Source organism: Acanthaster planci, linkage group LG01 (assembly GCF_054643075.1).
Source record: "Acanthaster planci isolate LZ-2023a linkage group LG01, COTS_SCS, whole genome shotgun sequence".
NCBI lineage: Eukaryota > Metazoa > Echinodermata > Asteroidea > Valvatida > Acanthasteridae > Acanthaster > Acanthaster planci.
Genome location: NC_141777.1, coordinates 12,740,705 through 12,768,612, shown reverse-complemented (window position 1 = coordinate 12,768,612; position 27,908 = coordinate 12,740,705). Strand labels below are relative to the sequence as shown.

Below are 27,908 nucleotides of genomic sequence, written 5' to 3'. Positions count from 1 at the left end.
GACTTCCTAATTATAACAGAATATTAGCGTCAGTTGTTCGAACTCTGAGCGAATTGAACCCGGCAGTGAGGAGTGTACAATCATGCGATTGTCGTGGCTGTATACATGTAACGCTGATGAAAAACTGCTGCATTTCTAAATTTGCTGCGTCCTTGATTTTTGACGGCAGGCTTTCAGAAACCAAGATCTTCTGCCAAGTACAAATATTTTCTTACCATTTTGCGCTCACGTGTCTGGTCCAAAATAAATTTTGAAAACTCCATGCTATTGAAACCGCCACTTTGCATGAAATAGGTGAACAAACGCAGGAAAGATGGAGAAAATAATCAGTGTCACCACAAAAGCAGGATATCATGACGCGTCAAACTAAGACTGTCACAAAAGTGATTCTACGCCATTTAGTCTCATGCTTTTCTTCAACTATGCCCGGTTTCTATAAGCCGTCATCGGGAAACAACATCTCCTTGAGAGGATACGTTTCAAAGGGCCGATGAAAAGTGGTTTATATTATTTAAAATCGAAAAATTACCGTTTTAAACGATATCCAGTATCTAAAAGTTGCTGCTTTTGAAGAATAAAAGGGAGGGGAAAAATGTAAAGTTTTTTAACAAACGGTCCAAGGAGAGGTATCACATTAACATAGACAATTTGCATATCTGTGACGCTCATTTGAGAAAACACAGTTGTGTGCCGCGAGCGAGTCAATGCTTGCCATGGGTGCAGTTTAGAACATTCCTTCTAGCTTTTTGGTGAATTAAGAGATCACGCCGACCAGATCTGCTGGCAACACCTATAAAAATTGGACAAGCCTGCCTTACTTTCCAACTAAAAGCGAAATTTACGCTAAATTGGCGATTGGAAGTCAGGGTGACCAGGGCCAAATGGTCTACATTTTAAGCCACGGTGTTTTCTCCCGAATATCTATAACTCGTTTGGGGTCAGATTTGCACGATTGCTGAAGCCAGGCGCAACGCTCACGATCTTTGGGACATGAAAGAAAGCCCGTGAACAAAGACGGAGAGGATAGGAAAATGCTAGGAAAAGATAGGAAATGCTTCCAAATTGGCCAAGGGCTATTCCTTTCATTATACATGTCTAGTGAGTATTACAGTGAGTTTAGTTGGATATGGGATATTGGAGAATGAGCATTCTCGTAGGTTTCTACAGCGAATGTCTCGATAAGGAGAGACTGAACATTCTTATGCGTTTCTACAGCTAATGTCACGGTTAGAGAGGTTGAACATTCCCTTTGGTTTCTGCAGCGAATGTCTCGGTTTGGAGAAATTGAACATGGATGGGTTTCTGCAGCGCATGTCCCGGTTATAGAGAGATTGAACATTCCCATTAGTTTCTGCAGCAAACATTGGAGAAATTGGACATCCCCATGGGTTTCGACAGCGAATGCGTCGGTTTGGAGAAATTGGACATCCCAAAGGATTTCTACAGCGAATGTGTTGATTTCTTAGAGATTGGGGTCATGGTGTCCACAAATGTCATATAGGCAATCACAGTCCCTTCTATTTGTTAATTAAGACATAAGCTCTTTAGTCCAAGGTTTGGCAATAACTTATAGGTGCAGATTTGCCACTTCATATGCGGAAATATTGTGGCAAAACAGGGTAACTGTGTACACTTGTGTTAAGTCTGGGCTATTAATAATTCATGCGCGTGGAAATCATGCATTAAACATGCACGGCAACTAATCAGGAGAGCGCGTTATCTTAGTTCCTGGTGCTGGCTGCCTGCGAGGGTTGCCGGGACTTCGTAAGATGACAACGTGCCGATAGGAGTTTTGCAGGGTTGTATCGTCCTGTTGACAAAATCAGGACAGACGTACTGCCGCTGCTGGTGGGGCCCCATCCTGAGTGCGCTTGGTGCGTGTTTGGTGTTAGTTCTTTAATTCCCGACCTTGCCAGCAACAGCAACATAAAGCCTCAGAACTCCGGCTGGTCGGGGCCGTGCTGTCTCTTCAAACTAGTTGGATGAATCCTCGTATTCCCCAGTTGGTCAATGTACTATGGAAGAGGTTGGCGTCTTAGGAACCGACATACATGTATATCTCTGGTATAAACAAACAATCAAACCTAAATCAGGCAGGTAATAGAAAATATGTTTTGCTGCCAGAACAGGGGGCAAAGGTCGCTAAGTGGTCAGTCAGTAGCTGTAATTTCCTGGAAAATGGACATCATTACATCATGTCCTCACTTTTTCACCAATTCAAGCCGAACTTTATCATTCTGGACCTTTTTTTTGCAGACTTGGGGCAAAGGGTACCTCTTGGTCTGTGTGGGAATCTTCATACAAAACACGGGAGAAGCTTCGTTTTGATGGCTTTTAAAGCGAATCATTATAAATGTTATCAGTTACAGCCCTCAAAAGCACCTGAAAGTGACTTTGCAAAATTCACGTAAAAATTGTCAGCAGTATCATTTCCCAATAAACATTCAAATGTTGGTACAGCGCATTGATTGGGCACCAGTATTTTTCAGTGAATTCAACATCGAATGAACATTATTTGTAGACAGAGGTCGATGTTTACCAAATTTCTATTGGTGGCATAGGTACCGTCGGCTATATTACTTAATTGAATGTTAATTAAGTATTTGATCAATTTATAAAATGATTCTTTCGGTCGAATTTTAAATATATCAGTTTTGTACTTTCTTTCATTTGCCAGGAATATGAAAAGTGTAAGCATCGGCACCTTAGAATCCAATGCCTTCAGTGGGCTTAACAGTCTCAAAACACTATAAGTTTTCTGTAATCCCTCATTTGCGTTGTCACAGAGAGCACTGCAAGCTGTTTTTCCATGACAAGCTATGTAATTTAATACCAATGTCCAGGGAAAGTGCTCGAATCGGGAGTTTTGGGTACCAGTTTTGTTGTCAGAGAGAACACCGTAACTTGATGTATGCCACAACTTGTATGAATTAACAACATCAGGTGCCCTATCAATAAAGTTGCTCTGATCCTTGTAAAATGAAAAAGACTTAAAAACTTTGCGAGTTCACGTCATTTTTCAGCATAAATGCAATGTCTTGAGCGACATCTCTGTGGATTTCACTTGCAAGATTATATACGTTGCGTCTTCCTTAAAGTCTTTAGGTAGTCAAAACTAATAATTCTTGTGTTACAAAAAATTTTTTTCAAAAAAGCAAAGAAAAGAAACTCTGTGGTTTCCGTCCTTCCAACGTTTATTTTTCATACAAAATAATACATTGCGGTAAATCTGGAAGATGGGTTTTATGTCATTCCTCCATAGTTTACAAGAAGTGATCCATTTAATCATGCCATACCTGTGCTAGTTGTCAATTTATAACACCCTGAAAGTGCACCTTTGATGCCTATTAGCATAAAAATTCTGAACCATATCGGACTATAAATAGTTCTCTCGTTATATATAAGTCCTTTGAATATGCAGCTTTAAACCGACGTAACGTTACTATGTTGACGTCATCACGATTTCGTTTTAATATTTACCTACAACACTTCCCGTCTATCCACTTTCTAAACGTGGACCCATTCGAACCGACAGTTCTCTGGTTAAAGAGTCACCATGCACCGTTAAGATAAAGCCACGCGTCTTTATATGATAATAACGTAACGTCAAGGTAACCACTATTTTACAGCCTACAAGTTTTATTTTTGTCACAAAACAAGCTTGCCAATAGTCAAACACTCCGCGAGGAATTCGAGACTCTAAGACCGCCACATTCATGAGGAAACGGCATGATTAGGCCTAGCCTTGCACAATGGTAGTAGGCCTACTACTAGTAGGCTTGAACTACATGTAGCCTAAGCCCGACCTAGGGCTAGGCCCGACCTAAATAGTGTCAGTGTTTGCGTAAATAACTGAGCTTCAATTAAATATGAGCTAAGTAACGTTTAGGGAAAGGTGAGTTTTTCAATATTCATGGAAGGAGAAGAATGCACTCTTAATTCCACACTCACCTTGGTATATTCAGCCTGGAAGTTCAAGAACAGAATTAATGACGGACGGGACTACAGCTAGTTGTTGCTAGACGCCATATTGCTTATTTGACATCGTTCCCATATGCTATGCATGCACGCGGCATTACATGACTGGTCATGCGCGCCTTTACTTATCGTACTGTACGGGAACTAAAACCATACGCTAAACATTGCTCTCGTTGATCTTCATGAGCGCAGAGAAAAAGGTTGAAGTGCCTTTTCGTGAAAACCTTGACCCATGGGCTTGCGTTTTCACGAAGGGGCGAATTTAAATTCACCCCTTCGTGAAAACGAAAATTGGCACTTTTGGACAAATCTACAAATTTGCCATTTTCATTTTACGGATTTCTGATGATTTTTTTATATTTTACTTTCACCGTATTGTAGATGTTGCACTATTTGATCGTTTTCACAAAAAAAATAAAAATCGACAGAGACACGATTTTTCATGAAATTCGCCTCTTCGTGAAAACGCTAACAGATTCTGTTGTTCTGTACTGTTGTGAAAATCACTAAACCACTGAATATGGGCGTTTCACAATAGCGCGCCATCAAGAGTTTGCAACGTACTGGCCAATCACAATGCACGAAATCTGTCGACCATTTCCAAACGCACATTGGGTCGACAGATTTCGGGTATTGTGATTGGCCAACGCGTTGCAAACTCTAGGAGGCACGCTCTTGTGAAACGACCCTATTAGATCAGTTTATCTGGTCTAATTGTTTTCTTTGGGATTCAAATTTAAATTTCTCTTGTCTAGGATTTCCCACCACTACTATCGATATCTAAAGTCATCATCATCATCATCATCATGACTATGTCAGTGAATCTGAAGTGTTTTAATTAAAGTAGGGTCAGGGTGAGGCTGCTGTGGGATGAATTTTCGCAGGTAGTGTATTAAAGGGTTAGGGCTAGGCTAGGGTTAGGTTGACCGTGGAATGAATCGGCTAGGGTTAGGATTAGGGTTAATGTTAAGGCTAGTCCGATCGTTGGATGAATCTCACGGGGAGGGTTAGGGTAAGGCTGATCTGGGATGAGTTTGCCAAGTAGGGTTAGGCCGACCTTCTGATGAATAGAACGGATAGGGCTAGGCTGATTGTGTAGGGATGAGGGTTAGGTCGATCAGGAGATGAATCTAACGGGAGGGGTTAGAGTAGGGTTAGGATTAGGCCAACGTTATATGAACTGAATGGGTGGGGTTAGGGTTAGGCCGACAGTCAGAGGAATTGAAACAGTCATCTTTCTATTTTCTCAATTTATGTGACGGAATGTTTCAATACATGTACATGTATATTAAACGAGTTTCCTCAGACTGGCCAATTTTTCTGTTATCATAGGCTCAAATACAAGTTGGGGCAAGGTGGTCGTGCTTTTCTTACCGAAAACGTGAAAAAAGCGCCTCCCGTGCCAAACTATTGGTCGCGCTCTATAACCTCCGTTTCCAACTTCTGTCTATATCGTACATTGCATAGTGTATTTCATGTGTTTTCCTGTACCCTTTATTTAACAGTGGCATAGACAAAGGTAGCGTCAATACCATCAGATCCCATGCCTTCAGTAATCTCTCACATCTCCAGCAGCTGTAAGTTTTTTTGATAAACATTTTCAACTAAGTGCTAAGAAACAAACCATGAACCACACGAAATTCTTATTATCACCATTGTGTGTTTCAAGAAAAGGTATTGGTAATTTATCACTTATTTGACCGTTTACAAATTCTCGAGTTATGATCATCGTTTTAATGTGAAAATTAAATGATTTAGAGTCATACTTTTTTAAATTAATAATACCCTGACAAGTGAAATGGGATAACTATCCGCATATTTCTGTTTATTGACTTGGGTTTTGTAATATGAAAGGGGAAGGCGTTGGCTTAATACTGTCACCCTGTGTGGGACCAACGGTCAGATTGGCGAAGTGTTTCGATGCATATTTTCCCCAGAGTTGACCCAATGGTAAAGTGAACTGGTATGAACCATATGCGACGGATTTAAGGATTATAAAGTGTAAACCCATTTGACAATGCACATTGTCCTAGTTCAAACATGATTTGTGTATTTCTGTTATGTTACAGTTTCATCAAAGATGCTGACATTGGCTCCATTGAAACTGATGCATTCCATGGAATGTCTAATCTGCAACATCTGTAAGCGTGTGATGGCCTTGCAGTTGTGTTTTTATGTGTTGTCTTTGTTCTTGATGTGTTCTTTGCTTTATGAAGGCGATACATCAGGTGTATTATTATTTTGAACCATTAATACGCAACTGTGCAGGTTACATAGCTGTACTTAATCGTTTCATTGAATTTTGCAAGCGAAATTTTCTTTCACGAGAATATTTTTACAGGTGTTTGAATAGTACAGTTCAACTTGAGGATTAAATAAAAATGAAATCTGACGTGCCAACAGAATGATGCCACGTGGAATTATGAGATTAGATTAAAAACGCACAAATACAACTCCAGGTTATATCACGAAGCCATTACGAAGTTAATGAGCAGGCGGTGCGATGTATTCTACACGCAATATTTCTTAGCCTATGGCAAATGATAAATTCCAGACAGTGCTCTGATGTGCAGATTAGGGAGAATATCAAAATCGCTGCAAATTTCCTTTGTTTATGTTCTCATTAATGTAGATATTGCAAACTACCAAATGATGTAGAATAAATTGCTTTCTCTTTATGGGGAGCAGCGCTCCCTAGAGAAGACGCTTATCCGAAGAGTTCAATCGATCCACCATATACAAGCTCTTGAAACCCTTCGTATGTCTACTTTTCATGCTAATCATGATGTGGAACTTTTGAATTTAACTGAATTTGTGTTGGGTCATTTTGGTCGAAACTCTCGTTTTAGTTAAAATGGTTGGGACATTCATATTTTAGATATCGACACGAAACTTGCGTCTTTTGCAGAGGTCCATTTCAGACCAAATTGGTACTCTGTGATGTTGCAGTTTATATTTTAAGATTACTCAATATACAATGAGATTTCACATAATGTTTCAATGAAAAAAAAGGCGTTTTGACATCTGTGGAGCATGTCCTGACCGGGAAAGTAGTTATAGAGGCCATACAACATCTGATAAAATACACCAACAATCCTGAAACACCATGGAAGTGGTGAACGGGGATTACTAAAGAGGATACGGCTTTTCAGACATAAATGTCGACCAAACCATGTAAGTTTGGATGCTTGCAATATTGATCTTTTTATCAATTTCAAAGATGAACAATGTGATCGGAATCCGACACACCATAAATCCTCCAGAACACTCCACTGGCGCTCTACTGACTGAGATATCCGGTCGTATATTGGCGACCCCACTCATTTGTCAATATTTTGAATGGGCAGTGGACAGAAACCATAAAACCCAAAACGCCATAGCAGGGATTACGTCGCTAATACGTAATAAAGTTATCATTCACTTGATTTGACAGTTTGGTGGCAGGTCTGACAATTGATCATATTCCACTCAACGCCTTCAGCGGACTTTCCAACCTCCAGTCGCTGTAAGTATGAGGTTTTCTCTGTTTTGTGTTAGTTTTATGCTGTTTTGTGGTAAATATCTAATCTGCCTGTTTCATTACACATTTTTGTGGTAAATATTTAATCTGCCTATTTCATTACACATAATACATCAAAAGACCTCTGGAGGGTCACAGACTTCTAACCTTGGAGCTGCAGTGGCAAACCGAAGTAGGGGGGTGAAACCTGCCCGCTGATGTTTTTGTGCATCAGCAGCTGTTTTACGAGGGGAAGGGATGAATTTAGGTTCAAGCTCCTACCCTATAGACAAAAAATATTGGATGTGGAACTACTTTTGCAGATATAATTTTTGCCTATGATTGCGTGCTTTAGCAGCCGAAAAAAAAAACAAAAATGCAGGGAAGGTTTTGGTATGAGTTGCCAATGACTTGGAAAGTGCGGTGCTCGTACTGGTCATTTCGACAAATGTGACTTGCAATGTTATTTCTGCAATTGCTTAAAAATAATGTTGATCTATGTTGTCAATATATTCAGTATGCTGTTAAATGTGTCGGGAAAGACCAAGACCAAGACAATTTCAAACATCGAAAAGGGTGCTTTTGGAGGGATACGGACTTCACACCTGAAGTGAGTCGTTAAATTTCTTTTCTGTGCGAAATATATCAAATTGAATAATTTTGCTGACCCTGTGTTTAATTTCAGCCTTTTTGATTTGTTTCAGACGCGCATGTTTTAGCCGTATGAGATCCACTTGTGGTAAACATATAGAGGAATCAATTATTTTTGTGAAATTGACAAGGGTTTTACAGTAAAAATTGACAAGGGTTGTACATTATTTTCCTGGATCAGCGAAACTTAAAAAGAAAAACAAAAGGGAAAAAAGCTCCAGGTCGATTTGCACCCAAACAACTGAATAACAGCACTTTCTAGCAGTTTCTAGGTGCATGAGGTAATTTCTCATGTACCACGGTGGACGTCGCTTATGTTCTTGTGATCCGGAACATATTGTAATATGTGGTATACAAAGTGACCATTTCCCAACTGATAAAATCGCGATCTGTTACCATGGAAAACAACCGGTCATAACTGCTTCAATCTACTTAGGTAACACCAATGTGACATAAAGTATGCCCAGAAATGGATTCGAATGACACAGTATGTCATGGAATATCTGGGTTATGCTCATCAATGGATTTGCTCTTTGAATTAGAAGATAGGATAAAATTTTTGAATTCGTTAGAGAGTTGCCATGAGAGTTGTCTAAACTCTTTTAACCCTAAAGGACCTCGGGGGAGGAATCCACCATCCATGATGATACCTTTACCAATATTGTCGAAGTGCTTGGGTATTTCGACACCAGTTTTGTGAAAATCAAACACATGAATGAGGCGCAGTACCCGTTGTCCGAGACAGGTCAGCCAAAAGTGTATGTGGTGCTCAGTGCACGCGCTGTGGCACGCATCCTTGAATGTTTAAGGAATCGTAACAACAAAACCATTTATTTCTGCTCGAGTTCAAACTTCCGATTTACAATGAGGTGAGCATCTGTAGGTTTATGCCAAGATTCAAAAAGGTACCTCAACTGGATGGGAGGGATCCCCCACACAGCTATGAAAGGGGGCCAACATAACTGGTAACCCGGCTGTTTTGGTGTTAAAATAATTAAACATTGATACCAAGTGCTTTCTGTGTCGCGCAAGACAAATTGTTGCTTCCTTGGGAGTGACTGCTAATTTGATTAATATCAACGAAAGCAGTAGTGTTTTCCTCAAACGATGTCGGTGCTTTTATATTATTTTGTTTGTACTTTTGTATTTTTCTTATCAAACCTAAGACAACTTATGTTTAGAATTCTTCAAAGTGCATTAAGATGTGTCTTTTTGATCAACATTGCAGTTGGACGATCGTTGATGATTACCGCCTGTGCTGTGTCGTTTCTGAGCTACCGAATTTTTCCATCGAGGACGACTGCCTGACAACAAAGGTTAAACCAGCTTTGAACCTGTGCGACAGCCTTATGCCAAACGTCATATTGCGAGTGGCATTATGGGTATTAGGAATAAGCGCCCTCATCGGTAATTTTTCTGTGCTGATTTGGAGGCTTAAGCGGAAAGGGAAAGAAGGGACAAAAAAGACATTGTCACTTATGGTTTGCAATCTGGCCGCAGCAGACTTTCTGATGGGTGTTTACATGTTAATCATAGCAGGGGCAGATCTAATGTATGGCGACCAGTACTATCTCTATGCCCCAGACTGGCGCGTCAGCATACCGTGCAAAGTCGCTGGAGTTTTGTCAGTTCTGTCGAGTGAGGCTTCGGTGTTTTTCGTTACACTTATCAGCATTGACTGTTTTCTTGGCATTGTCTTTCCGTTTAAAAAAATCGGTTTCAAGGACAAAACAACTAAAATCCTCGTTGTTGTCTCATGGTGTTTGGCGCTTTGTTTGAGTTTAGTGCCAACACTTTCTGTTGGGACTGATTCGGACGTATATGGACTTTCGGATGTATGTATCGGACTTCCTCTCACTACCAAGGCAGCATACGACCAATATGAGCCCCCACCTTTTCCTATCCTGATGGAGCTTTTCGGGTTTGAAAACATTCCTAAACCTGCAGGAGAGAAACCGTCTTGGATCTTGTCAATCGTTCTCTTTCTTGGCGTAAATCTGGTTGCTTTCCTGATTGTGCTATTTTGCTACGTAGCCATTTTCATCAGTGTGAAGCGGACAGCAAAAACTGTCCGAGTAAATGCACACAGGGAGCGTGAAATCAAAATGGCAATCAAGATGGCGTCGATCATTTTAACCGATTTCAGCTGTTGGATGCCAATAATAATCATGGGGATTCTGTCTCAGACAGGGAGGGTCAAACTATCATCTAGCATTTACGCGTGGACCGCCGTTTTGATTGTGCCAATCAACTCGTCGCTCAATCCTTACCTGTATACGTTTTTCACCGTGTGTTGCGCAACTAAATCCTAAGCAAACAACTTGCAAGTGTAAGCAAAACACGCAGAAAACAAAACCATGTGTACAAAGCAGAAGTTCAGACTCACAGAATAAACAGATTTCTGTCATATCAAAGTGAGGCGGAATCAATGGTTCGGAAAATGGTCATTTTTAACCTACACAAATGGTCGTGCAATTTGACCCTACCGAGGCCATGAGTTACGCAAAAAGCTTGGTAACCTTTCGTCTTACCGAGGCCATGAGTTACGCAAAAAGCTTGGTAACCTTTCGTCTTAATATTGAAGTTTAAAAAAAAAATTTTTTTTTGTAAGAGTTTGAATGCCTGTCTTGCAAAATACATATCTCAATTGAGCGGTAATTGAATATATTTATTTTAATCTAAGCCATACTGGGAGCTTAATTGTGTCTTAAACCGACTTAAACTTCAGGCACTGTAAGATGATAACGTATTGAGTGGTATATTTGTCACTAGTTCAGACATCACAGCATACATGCACTTGTATGATACTTGGAGTAAGTTAAAACAAATAACATAAGGGATGGCCTACTGCAGGCGGTGCACATTACTTGACATATCCTTGCCTAACTGGACATCCGATGACACAAGGTTTGGTTATTTGTGGCTATTTAGAAATAAGTTTATGGTGTCTTCTCCACTTATAAACATTACTCGCAATTCAGGATCAGTGCTGACATGACCCAGATATGGTACATCTGACGATTCATTCTTTCATTCATTCTTTATTTCCACCTAATTACAAACAGTACAGGTATAACAGAAAGGAAAATGGTTGTGGATTGGGCCCCATAGAAGCAGTGCTTGTCGAGTAGGGATACTATTAGGAATAAGCAGGGCTTATTTTCATTAGTGATTAATCAGAAAAGGTTTTTAAAGTTAGTAATAAAGCAATCAAGTTTGCATCGGGGGGTTTATATACAATCCCAGTTATAAGGTTCTTATGATTTTGGGGTGTGAAAATATCAATAAAAATGCATTCAAAAGATTTGTCTGAATAAGCGTTCAGGTCAGGTCTGGATACATATTGAAGATTTGTGGATAAATATGAGGCAACCCCTCCACCGCTCTGCCAACTCTGATTTTAGTCTGATGAGTATATCCAAGTATGGTTAAACTATTTATATAGGAATTTCCATTCAGCCAGCTCTCACAAAATCCGATGACAGAGAAATCATAATTAAGTGCACATAAAAGATATTTTAGGTGGTAAATTGCGGTAAATTACGTATATTTAAAGAAAGAAGTGAAAAATTATAATTATCTGTGGGGAATTGATTTTTAAAAAGTCCACAAACTTATCATATGAATAGTAACTAGAATGATTTACAATTTGATAACGATTATCTGGATCACTGACAAGGGGCAGTTCAAAAGAGTTAAGATAGTGAGTAATTACATATACTACGTTAGTAAATGGTGAATTCGTTAGCTCAAGACTGAATTCGCGGCCGCAAATTCCTCAGAATCCAAGGAATTGAAAGGAAAGATATTGTAAGACAGATAGGGCAAAACCAATTATCATCACTGTATGTTCAGTTATAATAGTCATTTAAGGTGGGTCCACAATTTACAGGAGTCACAGAAAATCCCATTTTAGTTTGTTCTCAACGGGTTACAACATACACTACATGGATACTTAACAGGCATTTATAACGGAACAATTTATACACATACCAATAAAAAATTCCATATAACAGGATGTGAATAACCATAACAGGGAAGGTCTAAGTACTCAACGAAAGGAAAACACTTTACACGTGTGCTAGGGGTGTCAATTAACGCAATTCTAAGAAAGGCAGAACATATCAAAGTCCTATCAGATGAAAAAAGGTACAAATATCATCACCACTTAACCTTGACATGATTAATCCAAGCTATGATTTATATATGTATTGGGCTATTCATGGGGGAGGGATTTTCACACCATTAATGTACAGGTTGCATTGCTTCATGATGTCACGGAGAAATCTTTTGGTTCTGAAATTTTTCGACGGGAGATCTCACATGACAAAGATTCCTAGGTTCGTAAAGGCTGCCTTGACAGTTTGCCCAGTTTTGCCCGACAGTTTTTATTTGTAGACGATAGGCAAATCAAGCAGAGATATATCTCGGTTTGTCGGTGGACTAATCAGGCTTACGACCAGTTCTGTGAGCGTTTTCAATTTCGGCGTCGGGCATTCTGAGTTTTTCAGCGAGAATCTTGTTCACCTCATTACAGGGATAAGCAGGATTCTCGGATCTGGTTTCAGGGTTACAAGCAAATCGGAGATTATAACTGTGGGAATGCCGTTCCGGCCTAAGGGCTGCTTCCTTTAAGTTTGTGACATTTATCGTCGTCGTTTGCAATTCGACAGTCATCTTGGAGATCTTGTCTATCAAGGATTCATTTTTCGCCTGTAGTTCTTCCATAGATTTGGACGAGAAGACAGAGATTCCTCCATTTCCCTCGGTTTGTTCTCAATACCAGTTATTCTACTCATGAGTGTTTCTTGGTTGAGGATTGCTTTGTCAGGCTCGGAAGTTGGATCGTTTGCCAGCCCCCTGATTTCTCGTTGTAGCGCTGCAATTGCGTTAGACTCGCGCACCGCACAGCGTCTGGTGATTGGTCGGACGGATCACGTGATGTTAGTGGCGCGGTTCCTGGATCCTCTGGATCTTCTGGACCTGCAGCCGAATGTTTCCGATCATTTCTAGGCATTTTTTAAAGGAACTTCAGCAGAACGTGAGACACCCCATTCAGTTTATCGATCAGAGGGCTGGCAGAGGCTTGTTTTCAGGTGATTTTTAGATGGTTTTGTGGGTCAACGATTATAGGTCAAATCGCGGACTTCCGCTTAGGGGGCGACTGAATCATCTGAACGCAAGTTTATTGAATAATTCTCAAGGTGAACTCTTCAATATCCCACCTTCTGAAGGACACATAGAAATGTAGATGTCCAAAGCAGTGAACTCTCCTCTGAGGGGGCGACTTGGTCAGGAGGCGAGTTTGCCAGGGGGCGACTTTGTATGGGGGAGACTCAGTTGGGGGAGTTGGCAAAGGGGCGAGATGGTAAGGGGGCGATTTGACGAGGGGGCGAGTTGACCTGACTCCCATCTGACTGGCGTGTTTTACAGAGTGCACCACTAGCACTCTCATTGAGAAATGTCTTTAGTCTGTCCTTCTCCACTCTCCAATTCAAGTCTGCAACTATTTGAGCATTGCGTTGTCCTGTTCTGATACTGACTACAGGAAAGTCACCTGACCTAACTCTTAATTATCAGCTTTGGCCCATGAGTTTGACAAGCAATCTAAGGTCCAGAGTTAGGGGCCGTTTTGGCTGAACTATACCACCGATTGTTAATTGGTTGGGTGACCTGGTCGACTGACACAATGAGCATGTTTGGGCAAATGAAATAACGGCAAGTTTAACTGAACTTATTAAATATACTTTTCTTTATCTTATATAACCAATAAATTTCAACACTTGAAATTTGTTTTATATTGTACAAAAATAACACAAAAGGCAATTACAAAAGAACACTTGAATAACCGGCACTCCACACATCGCAGAGTGCCGCGTATAGTTCGCACTCCGCAACCTATAACATGTATCCGCAACTGGGCACTCCTCACTCGAGTGACTGCACACAAGATATATCCGCCAATTGCGGGCGCTAACTAAGTCAACATAAAGGGTAACTCTTGGCGTTTGCTGACACTCTGGCTGTCCAGTATTTCACCACCTTCCTAGACGGTGATCTTCGGGCAGACCTCTGCAACTCTGCCCACAACCCTACCCACACGTCAGTGATGTTCTATTCACGATCCTTTCTTACCGATACTAAGAACAGTACACGTGATTAATAAGTCAACTACTGCGGATACGTTACGGTTACTTAAAGGGTAGCTGCAATCAGTGTTTTTGATTAACAAACATCTAAAATTTACCTTTATTCCTCAATAAACCTTATTTTCAAGGGTATTTTAATGCCTTTTGGTTTTTTATGGTAATGAGTATTTCCATATTCACGAGCAAACTGTGATGACATCTCAGGAAGAAGCTTCAGTGTAACATTTGTTTGTACACAAAATGCAGTCATGCGTTTTAGTAGATTTTCCTGGACTACGTTTTCTCTAGGACACACACAGTGCTGTTCACGCACCAGACCAGGCTACACCAGCCAGACACCGATTACACCACGCGCAGCATGGCATAGTCTAGACAAAACATAAAGTTGCACCAGTGGAGAACTACGTAACCAAATATGTAAATGTCGCTTGGATACCAGCACACTTGTCCCGCATTCTTTGCGCCCCTACATAAGTTAGATTATGTAATTTTTTACTGCAACCCTAACTTGTGTAAGCCATTCTGTTAAACACTTATTGCATTATCTGAAAAGAGGGGGCCAGTCCAAAGAAAACAAGGAAGCCAGCCGTGTAGATGGACATGATTTCACTGAGACATTCATTTCAGGTCTGTGTAAAGCTTCCTATGCTTGAAACATCATGTTTCTCACTTGTTTTTTTGGAAGTACATTATGGTTTTCCCTTTTCAGACGGATGGTTTGGCGGGGCACACTGAGCACATGCATTGCACATGCGTAGCACATGCATTGTCATCACGTGTTATCACTCAGAGTTTTGCATTTTATGCCAAACATCGAGTTTTCAGTCTTTTTGCACTTGTAGGAGGTAAACGAAAAAGCATTACCTGAAGAAAAAGGGAACAGTGGCCTCTAAGGGTTGGATGGAATTGTTACCAGTGAGGGTGCTGATATTAATTGTTAATTTCAAGATGAGATTTGTCCTTTTACGACCTTTTCTGGTCGAGGGATGCACGTGAGCTTATGAGCTTGAGTCCAAAGGAGTCGAATGTATGAGTGCTTGTACTATAAATTCAAACGTTGACAAGAATTAGTAGGCATTACTATAATACTTTCCACATCCACCATACGAGCACTAGGCCGCTCAGAAGTTTATAACCCGTGCGTGAGTCTGAACAACGACTCCCCAGATTTGTCTGTATGTACTTACAATTGTATAATCTTTGGATTAAATTATATTAGAAACCAATTTAATTGTTAACTGATGTTAATTCCTGTATTGTAGTGGCGTAGATCTGTGCAAGATATTGGGAGGGATTGGAGAAGGAGAAAGTTGTGGGGAGGAAAGTGGCATTAAAGTATGAAAAGGGGGAGGGGTTGACACATAAAGAGGTTGATGCGTTTATGATATTAATGTACATCTATAATATGTATTCTAAATGGTATATTTATGACTTTTGAAATTGTTTACATTGTTTGCGTGATATTGATTGCATTTTAGTCGTTGGAAGTCTAAAAAATTCTTTACAATCTACTTATTTTTTTGCTCACCACAAACTCGGGGTGTGATTCAGTAGCTCATCCCCCACCTTAACAAGTGTGTGGGGGATGTATCCCCCCCGGATGGACACACAATGTTGTGTGGGTTCAAGTTTGTAATGGTAACAGTAGTGCTGATATTAAAATACGAGTGACGCATGATGGTATATTCCGCTGCAGAGTCTTCTGAAAAAAAACAAGAAGGAAAAAATAATTTAAAAAACGGTCACACAAGAGTATTGTTTGAATCTATTGCAACAAGTGAGCAAGACACTATTGAGATAATTTACTGTATCTTAAAAACCCATTTTGAAGGCGATTCATGGCGTTGGGGTTTGGAATCAAAACTGCTAGCATGTAAACAGCTTGTCACAAAATCTCTTGACAATTATGCATTTGTTTAAAGCAGATTAAGAAGACAGTCAGAAGAATTACCATTGTTCGTACCTGCCTTAATTCCATCTATTCGGGCATTTGTTTCTGAAGAACCAATGAAATGGCATAATGTTCCTCGTAAATATAACTCTTGGGAGTCGGCAAAAAATCTGAATGCCACATGCACTGATAATTTAAAGACAAAGAAACGTTAGAATTTGAATTAAAACTCCAGTGTGTTACTGTGTACCAATATTTGGTTATACAGTTGAAACAAATATTGGTACATATATTGAAACTGGACGCATGTTGTGAAGAAAAGTATTTTTTTTAATTCACGCTGTATGTTGCCGGCGTCACTGCGAAGTATTATAAAAAAGAGGTCTTAATAATAAGCATTATAATTATAAGTAATCAATTTCCTCGGAATTAAATATAGACTCTTGAACCTTGCCGAGTATAGGCCTTATCAAAGTAGAAATAGATAACATTATTGTGGCTCTTAGTTGTGTTTTCAATTTGTCGGATATTTATACTGAATTGCATTAATCTGAAACAAGAAGGCATCTAACCTTTTGAATTGAAAGCAATATTAAGGACGCAGCCACCTTTTTGCCCCAGACAAAAACCGACTGACGTCAGTACAAAACCGTCTTTTCAGGAAATGTGCATACGGACAAACAGCAAGCTCATCCCCAGAGTTTACCTCTTATAATGCACTGCTCGACTAGGGAAAAAAGATTGGACACACAGACTTCACAGTTAAGCGTACAATTTGGTGCACAGTTCTTCACGCGTCTCGTAACAAGACGCTGTTTAATTTTGCATTACTATGTCATATATAGCTAAACTGCTCAGTCAGCTTATGAGCTTGAGTCCAAAGGAGTCGAATTAATGAGTGCTTGTAGTATAAATTCAAACGTTGACAAGAATTAGAAGGCATTGCTATAATACTTTCCACATCAAACATACGAGCACTAGGCCGCTCAGAAGCTAATAACCCGTGCGTGAGTCTGAACAACGACTCCCCAGATTTGTCTGTATGTACTTAAAATTGTATAATCTTTGGATTAAGTTATATTAGAAACCAATTTGAATTGTTAACTGATATTAATTCCTGTATTGCAGTGGCGTAGATCTGTGCAAGATATTGGGAGGGATTGGAGAAGGAGAAAGTTGTGGGGAGGAAAGTGGCATTAAAGTGTGAAAAGAGGGAGGGGTTGACACATAAAGAGGTTGATATGTTCATGATATTAATGTACATCTATAATATGTATTCTAAATGGTATATTTATGACTTTTGAAATTGTTTACATTGTTTGCGTGATATTGAATGCATTTCAGTCGTTGGAAGTCTGAAAAATTCTTACGCTCTACTATTTTTTTTGCTCACCACAAAAGTGGGGTGTGATTCAATAGCTCATCCCCACATTAACATGTGTATAGGGGGATGTATCCCCCCCGGAATGGACACACAATGTTGTGTGGGTTCAAGTTTGTAATGGTAACAGTAGTGCTGATATTAAAATACGAGTGACGCATGATGGTATATTCCGCTGCAGAGCCTTCTGAAGAAAACAAGTAGGAAACAAAATAATTAAAAAAATGGTCACACAAGAGTACTGTTTGAATCTATTGCAACAAGTGAGCAAGACACTATTGAGATAATTTACTGTATCTTAAAAACCCATTTTGAAGGCGATTCATGGCGTTGGGGTGTGGAATCAAAACTGCTAGCATGTAAACAGCTTGTCAAAAAATCTCTTGACAATTATGCATTTGTTTAAAGCAGATTAAAAAGACAGTCAGAAGAATTACCATTGTTCGTACCTGCCTTAATTCCATCTATTCGGGCATTTGTTTCTGAAGAACCAATGAAGTGGCATAATGTTCCTCGTAAATATACTCGGAGAGTCGGCAAAAAATCTAGATGCCGCATGCATGGATAATTTAAAGACAAAGAAACGTATGAATTTGAATTAAAAGTCCAGTGTGTTACTGTGTATAACCAAATATTGGTACATATATTGAAACTGTACGTATGTTGTGAAGAAAAGTATTTTTTTTAATTCACGCAGTATGTTGCCGGCGTCACTGAGAAGTATTATAAAAAAAAAGGTCTTAATAATAAGCATTATAATTATAAGTAATCAATTTCCTCGGAATTAAATATAGACTCTTGAACCTTGCCGAGTATAGGCCGCATCAAAGTAGAAATAGATAACATTATTGGGGCTCTTAGTTGTGTTTTCAATTTGTCGGATATTTATACTAAATTGCATTAATCTGAAACAAGAAGGCATCTAACCTTTTGAATTGAAAGCAATATCAAGGACGCAGCCACCTTTTTGGCCAAGACGTCAGTACAAAACCGTCTTTTCAGGAAATGTGCATACGGACAAACAGCAAGCTCATCCCCAGAGTTTGCCTCTTATAATGCACTGCTCGACTAGGGAAAAAAGATTTTTAATTTTCAATATGTCGGATATTTGTCGGATATTTATACTGAATTGCATTAATCTGAATCTGAATCGAAAGCAATATTAAGGACGCAGCCACCTTTTTGGCCCAAACATAAACCGACGGACGTCGGTACAAGACTGTCTTTTCAGGAAAATTCTATTTGATGCAAATATTCCAGGTTATCTGTCAGTTAAATTTATTCGGACACAGGAGTCAGTATTTTTAAGACTATGGCAAGCCTTCCTGAACAAAAGTCAATAATTTTAAAGGCAAACTGTTACTACTTCCACTACATGGTTGACTGAATAATGGCCCAACGGCCAAGCCTGTGTAATGGCAAGGCTGCTGTTTTGCCACCTGTTGTCAAGTCTGGTTAGTTTCCACAGTAGGTCTAAATGGTAAATAAGAGACCTGACGGCTATACGGCTACAGAGTTAAACGTTGAAGTTACTACTCTACTCCTGGATAACCCTCATCCAGGAAGGCTTATCGCCGACTCAAAACTTGTTGATTCCTAAATTGAATCATGTAAAACAGCAGATTTGCAATACTTAAATCTAAATATCTTGTTTCACCCCAAGCTGCACTGAGCAAACATCCGTGGATCATTACTACAAGGTACTGCTCTGGATAATGCAAAGGGTTTGGTTGGATGAACAGAAGTTTCTCACTATAAGAGTAGAATTCTCTGGAGTCAGCTCACGCCCCACTCACCATGTTTTGAGCCTAGTCTGTACGTGGGATTTCTGAAGTTAAAAAAAATCTGAAACACCAAGTAAGAGTTTGAAAAAGGGAGGTTTTCAAAACATACATTATTTTCAATGTGTAACCTTGGTACCTTGGTTGAACATTTTTGACTACATTTCCATGATTTGACATGTTAACAGTCTAATATTCAGTGTGCCCTCCCTTATTTCTGTTCGCTTAAACTGCTTTTTTTTACCCAAGCTGCCTTACAGACAAAATGTCATACAAGACCTGCCTTTGCAAAAGCATTTCATTCAAGTTGGTATGTAGCACCACACTGATGTTATGCACCACTGTAAAATTATGTTAAGTTATCATTCAGTGAGACAGTGTAATGTAGGCCCAGTGACAGAAATACCAATAAAATTCAAGGTGGCCTTCAACTTTTGCAAATGACTGTAAAATCCAGCACGGCTTCGGCTTCTCCAGGATAGAGCTACTGGCATGAGTGAGAATTCTGTGGGATGGGGATATATTATCCCCAATCAAAATGTATTCACTGACACTCAAAAGGGAGAAAAAAACACACCAGTAAGCCACGAGTACCTACTTTGGATGTCCTGTTTGCAGGACTACGAGTCATAGGCCTACATCGCCCTCTATAGTGTCATATGGTAATCCATGGCCAGACAGGTAACCCCTTAACAATTTTCCAATCCCATTCCCCCAATTCGCGCCAGTGGCTATTGGTGTTGACCAGTAAGGGCCCCTATTTGCCCAAACTGCAGGCAGACAGCAGTATCTCGGGGGAGGGTTGACGGATTTTATTAATATATATTGTTTTTTTGTTACAAAGAATTTACTTAGGCCTATCAGATATTACCTCCAAATCCCTACGAAAATATCAACATGAAATGAAAGCAAGGATGTTGGGACCATGAATAAGACTTTTGATTTTTCTCCCAAACAACATGTTGAATGAGCCAAATAGCCACTACGCCATCAAAAGCTAGACAGGGCCTACACTGCTAAACAAGCCTTCGGTTAGTTTGCATCATGACCACTAGTACATTTCCCAAACGTAGGGAATGTATTCGCGTTTTCGAATCCGCTTCAATTTCGTGTCGGCTCAATGTGAGGAACAGCTAAAGGATACCTTTCAGTGAATTTGATTATAGGCTACACAAACTCTCTTGTTCACTTTACAAGCTGATCAAATCATCGTCATCGGAGTCTTCACAAGCACACAGATAGTTCAATATCCATATGAAGTGAATGCCGTATTGAAAAAAAGTCTTTATTTGATAAGTCATTGGGAAGTGACTAAAGCCATGTTTGCATGTTTCCAGTAGTGTAGTTGGGGGTGGAAAAAATGTGAGGCAAACTGCAGGAAAGGGGTGCCTGATCAAAGAAGACTCCACATATTTGATTATAAATGACCTGAAAATTTTCTAAATCTGTCCACCACGGTTGCATCTGGAAGAGCATATTTTTATCCAATGATGTAATGTTAATATCCATATTTCAGTAACTATCAGCGAGAAAAGGCTAGGGTTCTTGACCCACTGTTTTCTAATTTTGTACAATTCAACCTTTATCTACACTTCAGGTCCTTTTGGCGCGCAAAGAAGTCTCCAGCATAAATAACCTAACAATTGTCCAGGTCTGTCAGTCGACGTCATCTGAAAGGGCACATGTTATTCTATAGAATGATGAACGTTTAATATCGTTATTTCATGTAGTGAGGGAAATATCTGCGAAAGAAGGAGAGACTTCTTGACCTACCGCTTGCTGTTTTTGTGCAATTCCACATTTCTCCGGTCCTATTACCGCGCAAAAAAGTCTGCATATATTCGAGTATAAATGACCTGAAAATTGCCTTACATAGTCAATCATGGTGGCATCTGAAATTGCACTTTCCAAAAGTGTGAAGGCGAGAGTTCTTGACTTAAATTTGTACAATTCAATCTTTATCTACACTAGTTGTTGGGTGTCTTCAAGGTGTCATGGCTCTGTAGTTGAGTTTTTGAGTAACTAGTAAGTATTTACCATAAGCTTATATAAGTTTAATTTATTTTGAAAGCTCTTTCTTTCCTCTTTCACCGATTACCAGCAAGTTGATGTCCATTTCACATAACAAACTGGTATTTAAAGTCAAATTAGCCCTGGTGTTCTTTAACGCGTCCCCTGATTCTTCCCAACAAGCTTGGCATGAGAAAAACATGGAGTCTACATGCACATCTAGGGATTTAGTGCCCTGAAATCATTAGCTTCTCTCAACCCCTAAAGAATCCACATACCCGCAGTGCAGTGTATTTTTCCAAGGGTCAAGCCATGGTTTTTGTAACAACATTTGACCCGTCATTTTGCCACCTGATGCCAATTATTGTAAAATCAAACATACCGCTTTCCCATCTGTTCCGTTGGACAGCTCAGTCAAAATGTAGACAAATTTTCCACCAACGTCCCGGATGTACTTTGATCGCCATGCGTGAGGCTGTGAAACTCAACTCATACATCACAATGAGTTGAAATAGAAGTGCGTCCCTGCATAAAAAGAGACGAGAACCATAGAATAAAAACATTGACACCCTGATGAGTTTTTTTGTACATGCATGATGCCAAAAAAGATCAGGCATAGGACGCCTGAGTGAGATTCAGGTTGTGCGAAAAATATCCCGCCTCTTTTTAGTGGGTTTTGGTATATAATCATGTGTATTACATGTAGTTAAGGTTAAAATGCTTAATAATATTTTTTGTAAAGGTAAATGTATGATATGATCTTTTTTGGTAAAATCATTGAATAATTACATGGAGGGAGTTATGTTAAACGAATCAAATCGGTTAGATGATACGATAAATACTGGACTCTCTGTGAAAATGAGAAAAAGGACAATTGGTAAAGCCAAAGTAAATTGAAAATGCCAGTTTTATGTTGTGTGAAGTAGAATAGAGGTTCAAATTTAGTGCATATGACGTGTCCTTTGTTGAAGTCATCTTATGTAGCGGTGTCATCATGATCCCTGATGATAATGCTGTACCCCTTGTGAGATAATAATTAATCTGGTTGGTTGAAAATAGGCTTCACATGAATCCCTGGGGCTACGACACCTTGTTTGTTTTATCACTTTTGGTGCCTAATTTATTTCCTTAATGTACTAATTGGCACGTATTTATTTCCTTAATAGTATTAATTTGATGAAGTGAGACGTACTTGTTATGGACAGAGTCTTTAGGAAAACGGTGTATCAGATTTAATCTTGACTTGAAGACCATACATTCCACATTATGCTCGTTGCGCGTACTCAGCGTGCTCCGCGTCAAATGGGCATGAACTCGCGCACCTATGCACTGAGTGCGTAACATCCGGTTCGTAAGTGACTTCGTCATACACGCGCACGCACCGCTGTTGCAAGCTTCCATTGGGCGAACAATCAAGTTGCACATTAACTTCCGGTTCCATGGTTCCATGTAACTCTATATGCAGTGGGCGTGGTTTAAACTGAACTGACGACACAATTACGAATTGGAGAGAGATCACAGCAAAGCTAGAGGTGTCAGGCCTATTCTTGTTCGCTACGCCAAGTTTGCACAAGAACTCGTAAGCACGTGTGTGTTACATGCATGTCATCCTGCGCTTATACATCGGGCCTTGTGGGGTACCGGAACAATGGGAAGTACCCGACAAGGCCAGTTTCTCCCTTGTGGGGTACCAATTTTGGTACCCCACAAGAATTTCACGAAACTTATATTTGGAAATAACTCAAAAAGGGGAAATTTTTGATGGGTAAAAATCTGTCGCAAATTGAAGTGCACTATATCTGGGACATACGGTCGAAATTTCAACCCAGGAGTTTTCTACACGAGAACAAAGGAAATACCCCACAAGTATAGCTGTGTAAGGGTGGGTGAACACACGTGCGCCTAAGTGTCGGCCAGGTTCCAAGTTGTTGGTGCATAATGGTGCAATTTATTTTTCGTGCCCTGCGTCACCTCTTCTTACGGTGTACTGTTTAGTGTGGCGCGCGTAAGTGACATTTATTCAAGTTAAAGTGGTCTCTTTTGATTATTTCAAGGTATCCTGAAATGGATATGGATTTTAAAAAATAGTATTTGAGATAGCTTGAAATCCATTTTACGATATCTCAAATTCATTTCTAGATATCTTATAATCCATTTGAAGATATCTCTAATTTATTTGGAGATATCTTGAAATGGATGTACAGATATCTGAAAACTGTTTTTACAATATCTGACAAATGGATTTCAAGATATCCTGAGATCGAATTGTAGATATCTTGAAAGTAATTTAAACACATCTTGAAAACGATTTCAATGTATCTTGAAAACGATTTCAAGATGTCTTGAAAACGAAGATATCTTAAAAGGCATTTATTTAAAGATGTCTTGAAATAAATTTAGAGAGGACTTAAAATGATTTGAAAATATCTTGAATATGAGCTCAAGATATCTTGAAATTGATTTTAAGATATCTTGGAATCAATGAAAAGACATGTCAAAAGCCTAAGATATCTTGAAATAATCTAACCGCTTTAACTTGAATAAATGTCACTTATGCATGGCATAATTTATAAATTCATAAATTTGAATTTAGTAGCGTAGGCCTATATCATATTTTATTAAAAAAAAAGAAAAAAACCAGAGCAAAGTTTACATATGGGAACTGCTCTTACATAATAAGTATAATCCTAGAATTTCTAACTCTTTAATTATCTGGCCGACCCTTCTTCCAATTTCTGACCAATTTCTTTTTAAGACTGTTGATGAAGTTCCCATTTGTGGTAGATTTGTAACCTTATAGATATTTCTCTGTGGTCCATCCGGCAATCTCCAAGCAGTACTCCCACCCCTCCAGGCAATATTTGTCAATAATTTTACTACTGCAAGTTTGACCACGGATTTTGGTAGTTACCACCCAGCCTGCATTAAATTATTACTCTCAGAATATTCCATCTTCAGTCTTCCTTCGGTCCAGTCTTCCTCGGTTACCATCACACTTTCAGTGATATCAGTCTGTGTTTCTAAAATAAAGCACTAGTGCTGTAGATCCTACTATCATTGTGACAGTGCATTTTCTTCAACTCAGTTTGGCCACTCGCATTTCCCATCAGATCCGCATATTACTTTAGCAAGCTTGTACAAGTCTATCGGCTCTTAGCGGAACAAAAGAAGGCGTGTTTTAAATTAAATTGAAAGTCTTTTCATTTTCTTTTCAAACTTCTGTTCATTAATCGACGACCTCTGAAGATACTTATTTCCACTTAAGGTCAACCCTGAAATGCAGTTTTGAGGCCCCTCGCCATTTTGAAATATTGATGCCTACACTTCCCGAAAAATAGACCGTTTTCAGACACAGATATCTTCCAAATATCACTGAGACGCTAGCTTGTATACTCTTTACCCGTCTAAATTTGACTTTTCTACAAATCTTCAAGTTCCTGGGCCGCAAAATGCTCTATTTCGTTGAGGATTTGCGTGCACACAAATTGTGATTTGGCTAGCGAGAGCAAGCAGTTTTCGGCCTATTTACTCTCCTGCATCCTTTAGAAAACGCCAGTTTTGACAATTTTCCCCAAAACGTGTAAAACAGAGGGGGAAAAGGTTCCAATATCGGTTTGGGGTGAAAAATTAGGAAAGGTTGTCTCTCATCCAGGTTATGGGCCTATGACCTAAGGGCTTATAGTGCAAAACTGCGTAGTTTGGCCGTTAGGCTAACGTCTGTGAATTTCCAACTTTTTCAACTGCTGGAAATAATCGCATGTGACTGCAAGCTAGGGTCAATTTCTGCTGCGCTGATGAGCGTCAGGGTTTTGCCGACTGTTGGTTCGAAATTCGCAAACAAGGTTTGCCCTTGACCGGGGTTGGGCGCAGTCCAGTACTCATGTTTTGAAACTTAAACTCTATGCTGGACCAATCAGGCCTTTGAGTTTCAAAATTCAAGGCAGCCTATCGCTCTCCTATCTTGTAATAGCACATTACACCCACCAGTCAAAATATTTAAATCGACCAAACGTTTTCAGACAAGCCAGTGGTTGTTTCCCAATCCATCAGCCTTGAATATGGAAATGAAATTTGCTCAAGTTACTAAATGGCGTTGACTTGAAAAAAAAAAGAAGACTTTCATCTATAATTGTACGTTTTTAGAATAGAATAAAAGATTTCAAAACATTTCACATGCATGAGGAAAGGTATTCTGAGCGGTTTCTCAACTTGGTTGAGTGCCAGTACTATCAAAAACAAAGCTGTCCGTTATATGTACGTGATTACTTTACTCCGCCCAACTGTGCCACCCTTGGATCTGTTACTTCTTAACCATAAACAATCACTAGATACGCTACTGCTTTTATATTGAGATTACTTATAATAGAAGAAATGTAACCCGAACACGGTTGGGATCCATTTTCATTTTCTATGTAGGAGATTAAGATTACAAATGAAGCCTGAAAACAGCATCCATCCCTTTGGTCACTGTATTCAAACCTACAAAATTGCCTTGTGGGTTCTGGGTCCCCAGGGACGTGAAAAGAAATGCGGCCAGGGGGGGGGGGGAAAACAAAAGTTATGCGGTGTTGACCAAGCATTCAGGCGCACGGACTCCTGAAATTCGCTACGAATCGCAGTTACCGGTTTCCATATAGGACTCTTCTGGGTCTCGGGTTCCCATCCCACTGCACTTCCTCCCTGCCCATCAATTTAACCCAAAAGGGTTTGAGCGACCATGCAAGGGAGGAAACGAGACAAGCCCCTAAGCCCTGGCGGCCGAGTCGGCCGTACGTCTCGAACCTGTATTAAGGCGCTCACCTGGACTTCGCGGACAGTCTCAAGAGCTTACCCGCTAGGCTAAGGTACTGATGGTATTTGACAGGGTGAATTTAGCGTCTCTTATAGTTACTGTCTGACAGCAAGCGCTGGGAAAATAAAAAGATACCGCTGGGATTCGAACCCACCGACTATCGATGTGAAAACCGCGCCTTTAACCATTTGGCCATTTCAAAGAAGTTGCGTTTGCTGTTCATATCAACTTAAGGAGATAACAAAACCATTAACCTTACTGTATAGAGCATGTTTCTGCGTAAAGACTGAGTGACGAAAACTCTACAGTAGTGAATCACGTAGCCAAAAATACATATAAAACAATGGTCGTCAAAATGAAATGTTTTTCCTGACAGCCTCTCAGTATTTCATAAACGCATTAACACGGGCAAGTGCCCGTACCGTGCACGTCTGGACACCCGTCTCCACGCATGAACTATTATGTTAATGCACGCGATTTTTTCTCCTTTGGGGGGGGCGTTTTCTTTATTTGCACAAAATGACAGCCGAAGGTTGGATCATGACCCCATCGTCTCGTCATGTTATAATTCCTTTTTAACATGTGGACCTTAAGTTGTCGTATTTTCAGTAGTGTGAAATGTCAGTGCGCTTCTTCCTATCAATACTATCTTGCGTTGAGGATTTCTCCCGAGGTAGCATCACAGTTGTGCCATGAATATGGAAAAACTCGTAGCATGAAAAAAAAAAGCAATAAAACACCCTTTGAAAATCTTGAGACAAAGTTGAAAGTAAGGTTAACTGAGACAGAAAGGTGCTCGTTGAAGTTTTACATTAAAGAAATTGATTGTAAGCTGTCCTTTGTTGCAAATTCAAATTGTCAAAATGTAACTTGATGCAAGATAGGTTGTCACTGAATATTCAAATTGTATACATCACATGATCGCGTCATCGTTTTATGCCATTTCGCACGTCAGTCTGAGTACATGCCAGTGTTGGAGCAAAGGGTTTGATCCTCAAGGCCAAGACTTTGACCCACAAGCCTTACGTCCAAGGCTTTATTAACCCTGAAGGTCAAGGTCCTGCATTGTACTACGTCTGTAAATCATGTCACATCATATCATGACTTGAGTATCGCCGGATTGGCAGTTGTTCTCAATGCCAGCCAAATTAGATTTATTATTTTATTACAGTGATATCAAATCGTCGGTTGTCGCCATGCTATGTGACTGTTATGCAGCATATAATTGTGCCGTCGCGTCGTGCCGTTGCATCGTATTATCCTGCCGTCGTGTCGCACTTTGGCGTCCGATCAAGCCTTGCGTCGTGCCGTCTTGTTTGCACATTGTGCTGTTGCGTTGTGCCGTCGCAACGCACGTTTGCGTCATGCCGGCGAGCTGTTGCGTCGTGCTATTGTAGTGTCGAGTCTTTGTCCTGCTGTCGCCTCACATTTGTGGAAAATAGACGCACCCTTACAGACGTCGCCCTGTTCCTACAGACTCATTAAAAATGTCTGTAGACCGACAATAGAGGCTGCAAGAACGTAGTCTCTATGCTCGAGTTCGGGTGTCCTGTTCTTCGCGTTCTCGCGCTCGAACGGCGGGAACACGACTCAAGAACAATGTTCTCGGAACAGAAGCACACACCACCTTGTCGTCAGGTTTTTACAGGAACACACGGAAGAACTCGTGAGATTTTTATTTTTGAACCAGCCGCCAAAAATAGCGAAATGGTTCACAAAGCCAGAGACACTTCTTTGTTATTTTCCATAACAAAGAAATGAATGTTCCTTTTTAAA

At 39.9% G+C, this 27,908-nt stretch overlaps 1 protein-coding gene across 1 annotated transcript; it reads left to right on the top strand.

Annotated features, from left to right (window-relative positions):
• Nucleotides 1–9,330: 9,330 nt before the first annotated feature.
• Nucleotides 9,331–10,466, top strand: LOC147800421 (G protein-coupled receptor GRL101-like). Its single transcript, XM_087146897.1, has one exon. It carries the CDS (start codon nt 9,331–9,333, stop codon nt 10,438–10,440), a length of 1,110 nt encoding a protein of 369 aa, XP_087003023.1. The 3' UTR covers nt 10,441–10,466.
• The last annotated feature ends 17,442 nt before the right edge of the window (nt 10,467–27,908 follow it).

Excerpts from the sequence above, each read along its gene's own strand:
- LOC147800421 (XM_087146897.1), top strand. The coding sequence starts at position 9,331 with ATGTGTCTTTTTGATCAACATTGCAGTTGGACGATCGTTGATGATTAC.